At 28.2% G+C, this 11,840-nt stretch overlaps 1 protein-coding gene and 1 long non-coding RNA gene across 2 annotated transcripts; one reads left to right on the forward strand and one right to left on the reverse strand.

Annotated features, from left to right (window-relative positions):
- Positions 1–1,051: 1,051 nt before the first annotated feature.
- LOC132930272 (acyl-protein thioesterase 1-like) lies at positions 1,052–8,259 on the reverse strand. The gene is made up of 6 exons (XM_060996047.1): positions 7,943–8,259; positions 7,848–7,879; positions 3,968–4,033; positions 3,160–3,457; positions 2,562–2,726; positions 1,052–1,337 (listed from the first exon to the last, which is right to left on the reverse strand). The coding sequence occupies exons 1-6, from the start codon at positions 7,991–7,993 to the stop codon at positions 1,293–1,295; spliced, it is 657 nt and encodes a 218-aa protein (XP_060852030.1). The 5' UTR covers positions 7,994–8,259; the 3' UTR covers positions 1,052–1,292.
- Positions 8,260–8,855: 596 nt separating this feature from the next.
- LOC132930273 (uncharacterized) lies at positions 8,856–9,885 on the forward strand. Its single transcript, XR_009662207.1, has 2 exons — positions 8,856–9,170; positions 9,354–9,885. It is a non-coding gene; the product is annotated as an uncharacterized LOC132930273 (long non-coding RNA).
- Positions 9,886–11,840: the final 1,955 nt, after the last annotated feature.

Consider the following 11,840-nt stretch of genomic DNA (forward strand, 5'->3'; position numbering starts at 1 on the left):
AAGAGTCGATCACAAAAAATGTGTACTGTAATCTCTTATACCATCAGAAAACAGAGTGGACTTAGACGCAGCCTGCAAGGTGCTATTTTTTCCCGGCAAGTATATCGACCGCGTCGAGGGTCTTTACTCACACAATGTGATGATTAATGAACTCAGCTTGAGAATTTTTCAGTCCGTCAGTGATAACAAGTTGATAAATATTTGGAAAGTGATTGAGAAATTTTGTATTTTTTTTCAAACCGAGTGATTATATTATTACGCGAGTAAGTGGTCGACCGGCCATGGTTACAAAATTTCGGGTTTTATTTCCCCAAGTGATGGTAGTTATATTATAATCAACACGAAAAGAGTATAATATAAATATATAATAATAAACCTATCTATAGCTGACCCAAGACCCACCAAAGCTCATGATGATAGACTTGGTGAAAAAATTGCAAATAACCATCATCACGCTTATGGCCGTATAATATAATAATTATTAATTATTATATTGTTGCACAAGTCGCGAGTCGTAGAGCGTGAGATATTTACCGATTGAAAAACTTATCTAAACATGTTTATAATTAGTCCGCAGGCCACCGCCCATGTGCATAGCATGTATAATAGCCTACCTATCTAAATTAAATATTAATAATGATATGCACAGACGGTGATAATTTATGATTTATCGCGTACAGACCGTGTTAAAAATCGCGTCTCTCGAAAACGAAAAAATTGATTTTTTTTTTTTAATACGTTTGAAGTTTGAACGTTGTTTTATTTTCTCCTAAATTTGTGTTAATGATTTATAACGTTTTATTATAAACAGTTTAATAATGTTAAATACAAAATACAATCAAGCCAACCTGCGAAATGAATAGTTAATTAATTAATATTCGAGATAATATAAATTGCACAATAGTTATAACACGTAATTTGAAACTATTTTTTTTTTTATTATTCAATAGTTTTGTTTCTGATAGAAAACATATATTTATATTTTAAAATTTGTATTTGTATTAACGAATTTCCGAGTACCTTTAAGTGTTTGTAAAAAAAAAGACACATGTTTTATTTTACATTTTTATTTATATTTTGTCCCTGTGACATGTTAAATATAATTGCTCGTATTACAAGTCAACACATAAATGACGATAAAATAACAAAAATAATACATGAACACAAAAATCATATTCTTAAACATATAATAAAAAATATACAACTAATAAATTATGTATTTGCAAATTCTCAGACGTTTTTGAACTATATATTCATTCTACATAAATTTTCCTGAATAATGTATAATTTGATCAAGGGAATATTTTGTTGATGAAATTCTTGACATCTTGTAATTCCTAAATATACAAAAAAAAAAAATTGATAAAAATTCAATTGTATGTTGGTCATGTGATTTTACAACTAACGCATTATGTAAACGCAGCAATAGGTCATTAAGATAATTCAGTACCTATGTAAATGCGTATTATTATTTATTATTAATTACCATCAATACTATTATTATTCTATAGTGCACGTTTTATTCGACGTGAATGATGTTACATACATACGAAGTGAAAAGGAAAAATTAGCATTACTATTTTCAGATCTAATTTGTACATTCTTGATTCATGCTCTTAACAGTTATTACTAATAACACGATCATAATCGTGGAATTTTTTAATGCATAAAATAATACCAACAATAAGGTGATATTTGAATTATTAAATGAAAAACATTTTAAAAATTTATCAGTGTCGTGTAGGTAACCAAATAATAGGTACCCAGTACTCCATACAAACGGTGGTGTACTGATTTTTTTCGAATTGGTACATAATTGTAGTGTATTCTTTCGGATGGGTGTAAAAAAGAAAATAAATCCCTGATTATTCCTTTAAAATGTATTTAAAAAATAAATCACTCAATAATTTTTTATTATTTTGTAGGTATTATAAGTAATCGTGAATATTTCAATATTATCAATTATGTAATATGTACCTAAAATCATTGATAGGATTAATGAAGATGGTGTGTGATCCACCCGGCATGAACAACGTATTTATAGGCATACATTCAAAGTAATATTTTCAACTAGATCGCTGATAATACTCGTTAGACTTCGTATTTACGATCACGTGTTATATGCTTTTGAATTTCGAGTCAAATAATTAATCGATTTAATTAATGCAGATGAACTCTAGTACTAATAGTGTAGCATTGGTTTTATTTCAAGAGTGAGAGAGAGGTGAAAATGACAACTTGTTATTTAGTGGATGCCTAACTAGGACACCCTATAAGTTTTCTATACTAATACTGTAAGTTGGTACATAAAATTACTTGAAAATTTCAATTTAATACATGATCACCCCCCATAACGGTTACACTGTGGTCTGATATTGAATGGTGTCCAAATTGTTGTAGACAAATAATTGTGTTAATCCTACTGTTACGTCATATCAATGAAACGAAATAATATTTTATTTCCTCCACAAAACGATATAGTTAATCATAACAATAAAATTATATTTATAATAATATAACATCATCCCTGAATTCGTTCTATTAAATTGACTTTTTTATACCTGATCGTTTACGGCGTGCATCAAACCTTCGTACGATTTAAACTCGTGCTTGGGGTTCATTTCCTTGAGGGATTCTGCCAATAGTTGACCCCATTTGTAGAAAATTACCGGATCTTCGGTTCCATGGCACTGCAACATCGGCGTGTTGGTATTGTTGATGGCCGCCTGTATTGATAACACAAGAAGAAAAACTGTCATGTGTCATTGGTGATAAATTCTCGTAGTTTTTGGAGGCGATCGATGGACATGAATATGTTATATACTGTTATGTATAATAATGGTTTCATAATTATATTTTTTCTCGTTTAAAACGAAAACGAACGAATCGCGTGAATGACAAGTGCACAAGAATACGAAAACTGTGATCGAGAATAGATGCACGGAGTGATAAATGCATTAGATTAGAATTTCGATTCGATACTGAACAAAATATTATTATAGACATTGAAATAGTGTATATAGCGAGGATTTTTGTTATTTTTAATTTTAAAAATTTTGAATGGGTAGTTTCCCCGTAGTTTTTTTTCAACTTTTTATCAGCTTGCCGGACGAGGATTTCAGTTTTCACCCGCTTGTTAGAGCCTCAAATCATACTCACATCGGGCATAGTATGCCGGAGCACCGGCCAGCTGGACATGACCATGACGGCGGCTAACCGTTTGTGGTAGGTAAGTGCGGCATACATAGCCAGGGCGCCACCCTGCGAGAAACCGGCCAACATGGTCTTAGTGGCCGACACTTTGGACGAAGAGATCTCTTCGTCGATGATGTCATGCAGCTTTTCGACTGCCCGCATGATACTCGTCTCGTCTTCCATTTTGTTCTCGTCCAGCGACGCTAAGTCAAACCACGCTGCTGTCGGGAAACCCTTGTTAAGTGTGAGCGGAATTTTCTTTCTGTGAATGAGAGTGAGTTATAAATACATATGAGTATATTACTATGTATAACTGCATATATATATATATATGTACGTTTGTGTACACATTTCAATTGCATTTACAAATTATTGTATTTCATTTTATAAATTACACTCATCTATTTTTATTAATAGAGTTAATCAAATGACACAAGCTTGACTCATTGAAACTTCATAAAAATTATATCTCGCGTTTCAAATTTGAATATATTAAAGGCGCTTATAGAACAAAATCATACGAGTATGTACATTGAATTAAATCATGCCACGCTCTACGGTTATTTAAAAATTATTTTGTTTTATAATTTTTCAAATCTTAATAATTATTTAATTTAAATTATTATTATTTTAAATAATGATAGGTATGTCAAGTTTGGCAACTTGATCCGAATTAATTGTACTTTAATACTGTTAAAGAACATATTTTAATTTTAAGTGTATCCTAATATATTTTTCTACCGAAGCGGGGTTAGAGACAATATATACTCACGCATTGAGGCAGATCACTTTGACGTTGGGTTTGACCATTTTGGAGAGCACTTGCTTCCAGTTTTCCCTGTGAACAAAACACAATTATAAACAACATATAGTGAAATTATATTATAAGTATACTAATATATTATTGTTATACATATTGTTAAATTCTTCCAAATTATGTTTTTTAAATTTAATTATTTTATTTACGAGACCTACCGCACCTACACCAATTCGACTGGGTGACTCATAGTGAATAATAATACTAATAAAATTAATAACAGTATGATATTTTGAAATAAGAGTGATAATAATAATAATAATATTAATAATAATAATAATATAGGTAATATTATAATTTATTAATAGGTGTGCTCCTATAATATTGTAGTCTGCATGAACGCGACTCAAAGTGTAACGGCTCGTTAACCCCTTGAGTTCTCAAAGTCGTGCGATTAATATTATTATATATCACGTTACTAATTATAATTATGCGATATTGTAATATAAAAAACTTTATGTAACAATCGGCCACGGAATATTTATATGATTGAATCCGATCACATCACATGAAAAGTACGAAACGTCTCCGTCTATCGTATACGTCGTATATGCAGATCCACGCAAACAACGCGTTAAAATAATATAATAGCAAAAACTGTTACAGTTGATGCGCATCTGTTAATTTGTTAGAATCGGATATCATATTAAAACGCGTGTTATAAATAATACTCGAATCCGATAACGGACGGACACGCACACAGCGCGCCGACAGTTTTTAATTGAATTCATAATATTTTATAGATTAAAAAACTTATTGTAGACACCTGCGTATATTATAATAATAACATAGTGTTATGTAGCAAGTGATTTGCTTATATTATAATAATATGTGCGGATTTTTCGGTATATTTTGTTCCGCTATGGAAATTGACGTTAATAAACATCGTTTTTTTTTTATTTGAGTGTCTTACGAATGACGTGTACCGATCGTGAAACAAGAAAATATAATAATCAAGGTATAGATTTTATTGCATTAATGTAAGAACTATAAAATAAGAACACTAATATTACCTATATTGTTTTTACTTGTTATATAGTTAAATGTAATAAGTGCATTTTAAATTATTAAAAAATACATTTATAATTAGGTAATTAATGAATCTACATGCAATTCAAAGTTATCTAAAACAACAAATACGAACAAATCTGATCATATTTTTCCAAGTAACTTCCTTTATTAAAACACAATCAATAAAAAAATTAAATCGTACTATACTAACTGAGGAAAGATCACAATAAAAATCTATAATATTTAATATAATATGCAAATGTATGCAATATACAATTATATATACTTTGAATTCTCGATGCATAAAACAAAATATGTGCAACTTATACATTGCTATTTTTATTTATATTTCAAAGTAGTAAGCAAATTTAATAGGATTCAGTCAGTGGTCAAGATATAATATTAAGTTTCGTACACGAAGAGTACACGCGCTGTTGTGCAGAAAACAAAAATGTTTGAACCTGGCGAACTTTTAAATCTAGTTTTTAATGTTCTTATCCAAACCTATTCATAGAAAAGCTATGCGTACCTATAATGCATTTATATTTGAATAATAGAATTGTATTATTTTTAAACTTTCTAATCAATTATTTGCTGTACCTGTGCACAGTTATCTACCAAAGAAGTATTGAACATGTATATATTTTAATTTTCTATAAACATCATCGAACGCGTTTTTTGTGCATATTATAAATAATTGTTCGTGTTTGTTGTTTCCTACTGGTAGCACAATTTAATCGATAAAACGCCAACGTTCATAAACCATACGACTGATTATTATTTAATTGGGGGATAAGTCGGGGCAACAAGAATTACTGTAGAGTAGTTATGTGCAGTAGAAAACTAGAATAAAAACCTAACCTAACCGGGGTGATAAACGTGGAGTGAAATTCCTTACAACCAAAACTAAATAACGGAATAAAATAAATTTATCGTCAACGAATGTTTTCTCTGCATCTCCAATAAGCATTGGGGTTTTGTTAAACCTTAAATTGTAAATTTGTAACTTAATTGTTCGGGCGACGGGAAAAAACAAAGTTCCATAGTAAAAACGGTGCCAAATCTAAATCATTGATTACCATTTTTCAACTCAATTGCAACTTACTGATTATTAAATCATATGCGATGTCCGTTAATAATTAATATTATGTTATTAACTTAATATGTATATAATGTATTACTATACAATTTATTTGAATAAGATAGATAGGTACCTAAATACTATAAGTGCATGTGTAATAGACATCATGTAATTCATATTAGTTTAGGGTGTTATTAAAATTTGTTAGTTGAAATAATCAAACTTGAAATTAAGTTTATTTAAATAAGTCATAATTATATAAGCATTTAACGAATAATCGAACAGGCTTTATAAGAGGTAAGCCATTTTTTTTTTTAAATCGCTAGATTCTGAGTAAATAAAATAAATAGTTTTAAAAACGTTTCACGTGGGCATTAACTGTAATAGGACTTACAAGTTACAATCCATAAATTCGATATAACTAAAACTTTTAAATAAATAAATAACAGTCTGAGTACATTTTTAAACACTCCCAGTTAAATTTAAACTTTTGTGAAATTACTTGAAATAAATGTTAAGAAATAAATGAAAACAACTATATTGTGTTCGTGTACGTACCATTAACAGGAAAACAGTAATTGTTACGAATATAATACTTTATATTGTGTTTTTGATAATAATAATTTTGCGTGAACATTAGGAAAAAGAATTACAGAATTTCCTGTAATAATATTGTCATAACTTGTTATAGAATTATATTAAATTGGCAATGCGCACATTTTGCGAAATTTAAATAAAAAAAACACTAAATCATTTAATTATTTCCAATCTCGTATAATATTGCGATTCCTATAGCTAATATGTATTACATGTTACTAAAACATAAGAGTAACTTTATAAAAAAAAACGGTCCCGTTTATGTTAATTTAACGTAAAATCAACAACAAATGCAATCTCGCATGTTGATTTGAAACTTCCATTAAATGTTTCTATATAGGGAACATAATAATATTACACTTTAGGACTACCGAGCCTAACAATTGTTTTTCACGATTGCATTTTAATTTTTAAATATATGATTGAATAAAAATGTTTAACTAAATACATTTTATAATGTCAAAAACCATAAATTTAATATAAATTTAAAATTAAAATTTCTAAATTTTTCTTCTAGGTATTATGAATAAATCATTATTGTATAGGTAAATGTAAAAAAAAAAAGCAACTGTAATAAAAAAAAACTATTATATCCAATTAAAACAAATAAAAAAAGTGTATATTTTTAAAATAATTTACACCCGAGGATTAATCTCTTCTCTCGCAATCACAATATAGAAATAATAAATATGTATAGAGTTCGAGTATGCGAGTGAATGAGTATAATATAATACATATTATAATTACTGCGATTTATTTAACAACAAACGAACTACGGTGAGCGTTTTATACACATTTACCGGTTTGTAACATACGTATAATGTACGTACCTCTTTACTCTTTAGACAATATTAATGAAAATTTTACGGTAACTAAACAAACAAGTTTAAAAAGTTATAAAAAAAAATCATGATAAATAAGTGTGTATTATAATATAATATATTATTATGTATATATGCGAAGAAAAATATTGTTTAAATGCTTTACCAACAAGTTTCGAACGGAAGACAACTCGTCGTGTATATCAATAATAATAGGTACATTTAAAAGATTACACATGGTTAGCGGCTCTTTAAGTGCCTTTAAAATTGCTTAAATTATTTGTTATTTTTTTTTAAAATTAAATACTATTCGGTGTTTACGTACCCATTTTCTCCAAGCCCGTGCAAAAATATGATCTGAAATCAAAAAATTTGAATTAAAAACTATTGTCTCTTGTCGACAGTTGTTATATTACTCACGGTGCCTGTGTGTTTTCTGGTGGGCGATACGATGAAGGCGTCTTCCGACATTTTCTCTATTCTCCGGTTTTAGCTAATATAAAATATATTATATCGACGAAGAACTTCGAATGAGATGTACAATAGGTACGCAGTCGAAGTCGAACAATTGTCGGGATAGCGTGTTACTGGGTGCGGGTGAAAATCACGATCTTGACGACAACGTTTACTCAGCTGTTGTAGAACTATGGAAAGGCCGAGCTGTGTAATGTTGCACCGTGTGTCTCGTGTCCGTAAGATGACTGACGTTCCGGTCCGGTGTTCAGTGGCTAGTATTTATCCCCGGTCCCTAATCTTGGTTTTAAGAGCGCGATTACACACAGAAGGGAATAATTGTTACCGCTACCATTCTCCTTATCTTTGTGTAATTCTCTCATGTTTATAATTAATAGGTTGTGGAAACAAAAATAAAAATAATAATAAACCACGCACAAGAAAACTGGTACGCACACACACACACACACACACACACACACACATACACACACAAACTCGTGTGTACGCAACGTACACGGTGGTTCTCTTTAAGGTAAACACTCATTTACTTGGAACGTATCAACGTTTGTTTTTTAAACATTTATGACGATGAAATATGATTTTTTTTTCCAAAAACGTTGTTTTTAAAATTATGTGAAAACAAAATATTTCCAACAACGTTTTCTATCAAATCGACATTTACTTTTGAGGTTAAAAAAAAAATCGCCCTGTATACATGGTCAAATGTAAACGCGCGATTGTGTGTTCGTCCACAGTCCACCGCCTATTGTAAACCAACCACGTACGGAATTATGATTAACCGAAGTGGTGGTGTTAGGTTGTAAAATAATTATACATGAACATATTTATTGACCATCAATATAATATTATCATTTTAATTGTTAATCGTAATCATAAACCAACTTATATTCTGTTCTGTAACGCGAAATATAATGCAAAATACAAAACCTAATAGAATTTACAAAATAAATATTTAATTACCATAAGAGCATATTTATAACTATAAATTGTGTTAAAAAGAGATTTTGTAGTAAATATAATATTTTTTCTGCCTATTTTGAATTTCAGAGTAAACTGTGTACATCGTTTGTCGTAGAATCCGTCGTATCTACTTACATTAATATTTATGACGATTTGAGTGGAACGATTCGTACATTACTCGTATAGTACAGATTCTGAGATCAGTCAACACGTAAGTGACGACGAAATATTATGATAAGCGACAGACTATAGAATTTGTTGAGTAAACCAAAACAGAAAAACAAATATTTATTCGTAAACGTCTGAATACCATAATATACTATTCTTAAAAGAATAATAAGCTTTTTTATTTTGTAACTACACTATTTAACTTTTTTCCAATTTTTTTTCACAGAGATATTCCAAACTCTATTCTGAGTGTCATCACGTCACCCGATTTTTCATTTTTTTGTCTAAGGGGAGGAAGAGTATTCAAAGGTTAAGTTTTTTTAGCGTAATTTAAATAATTTAACGATTTTTTTTTCACAAGGATGTACCGAATGAGTACGAGTAAAACACTCTTATTATTTCTAATTTAATTTTATTTGTTATTTCAGTTATAAATATCATAAATTAAGTTAAAATAGTCAAATTATAAAAAATATTATATATTAAATGGCTAGGCTTTAAACAGTTTGATTATAATAAAAAAAAATTAAAAAACCAATGTATACATACAAATCGATTAATTAACACACGAGCGAAGCCGAGTAATTCAGCTAGTAATTTATTATATATATATATTGTTATATTATGTACATTAAACATTAAACATTATGTATTATTATGTTCATACGCACGAACATAGTCAGATTGTAAGTTGGCAAGTATTTACAATAAATGGAAAGTATTTGCAATCAATTGCAAGTATTTTCAACCAAAAGTAAGTTCTTGTAATTGCAAAAAAATTCGTATTCTAAACTAAAAAAAAAAAATATTTTTAAGTACAAAATTATCTTCTTGATAAAACTTTTCATATTTATTCTCATTTTTTTAATGTGTAAACGACATTTTATAAAATTTGAAATATAATGAATTCATTTTAATATAATTTTTTAATATGCAATGTACAATAATTCCCTTCAATATCTAAAAAAGAACTGACAAACTACATTTTCATAAATTAATCGTAATTCGTAATAGTTAGACAAAATATTTAACGGATTTACGGTTAAAAGCGACATAGATTATCATTGATCATAGAATACCTACTCTGTGATAAATCCAATTAGGTAAATAATGAACTACAATAAATTTAAAGATGACGTAGCTTATAAGAGTCACGGATATAACATTCAGAGGCTTATTAGACTCACAATAATCACCTGGAATGTACGTATCCAAATACACGAAGAAAATTATCGATTATAAAAGTAGTGAGCTACTTCGGTTATAAGACAAAAAAATGATATTATCAAACTTTTTTGGTAAAATTTAAAAATAAATTCGTTTTGAAAAACCAAAAATGTGTACTAGTTTAATATAATATATTATACAATGTTATGACTTATGAGTATTAGTAGTATATTTCCAGAATACTAATTTTAAAATAAAAAACAAACGAATATCACTGATTTTTTTTATCTATACTAATATTATAAAGAGAATATTAATCATATATAATATTAATTAAATTATAAATTAAAAATATAATAAAATGATAACTAATTGGTAATAATAATTAGTATTTATAATGAAAGTTTAGTATTATAATATGTACTTATAATTGTTTTTATTTAATAATATGTAATATGCAATAAAGGCAAAATACAATTATTAATTAATAAACTTAGATTTTTCCCAACTTCGCCTATAAAATTACGTAATAAAATTCAATATTAATTCATATGATTTATAAGACTGGCTTATCTATATAGTGGGTCTAAAATGGGTCTTAGACGCGGTAACCCTGTACTATATTATACCTCGGTTCATATAAAAAATCAAAAATATTAAAACTAATATAATAAAAGTTTCTAAAATAATATACATATATTGATATGTTGTATTATTTTTTTTTAATTATAATGTTTTAGGTTGGTTGATACAAACATACGTAATATTAATCATTATACCTAAATATTTAAATTATGTCAGAGAACATAATATAGTCATTTTATTTTTTAAATTAATGTGAAAATAGACTAATTTAGTTAATTTTACATAACTCAAATAATGTCACACATAGATATTACATACTTTTTTTTCTATCAAATTTGATTTGCTGTGAAAATAGTGCTGTTTTATGAAAATTCTGGTATATATCTTTAAAACTACTATTTAAAACTATTTTTAGTGTCCTAGACCCAAATGCAGCATTAGTACGTCATTCTGGCTTTCCTTATTAGTAGTTTATGCAGTAGCAGTTCAGTCTATTATGAATATTTACGGAAGTGTACCTACATATTATATAGTTCAAAAAAAAGTTCATGTAATATTTCGTTATTGAATAATACAAATTCAGTTTGAGAGTTTTTATCATAACGAATTTTAGAAACAACAACAATAATTAATAGTAACCGAATATTATTCCATCACGCACAGAACGCGGAGGCGTTATAATCGTAGATTAATTTTATTATTATAATCACTGTCGTCATCGCCATCATATATAACACCAATTTGAGTCATATGTTTTTATTTATTATTGTTTAGATTACGAGACGTTTTTCCAAAGTCCAACTGTAACCGTATCACGTGGCGCTTTTGAACTTTACACACAATCTCTTTTTCTTGATATTCTGTCTGTTATTTTTACAAAATTTAGTATACGAATAATTTTAATGAGACTTTTATACAGCAAATGATTCATATAGATTATGAGATTATGAGTGAGTAACGA

This window comes from Rhopalosiphum padi, chromosome 4 (genome assembly GCF_020882245.1).
Source record: "Rhopalosiphum padi isolate XX-2018 chromosome 4, ASM2088224v1, whole genome shotgun sequence".
In the NCBI taxonomy this organism is placed as follows: domain Eukaryota; kingdom Metazoa; phylum Arthropoda; class Insecta; order Hemiptera; family Aphididae; genus Rhopalosiphum; species Rhopalosiphum padi.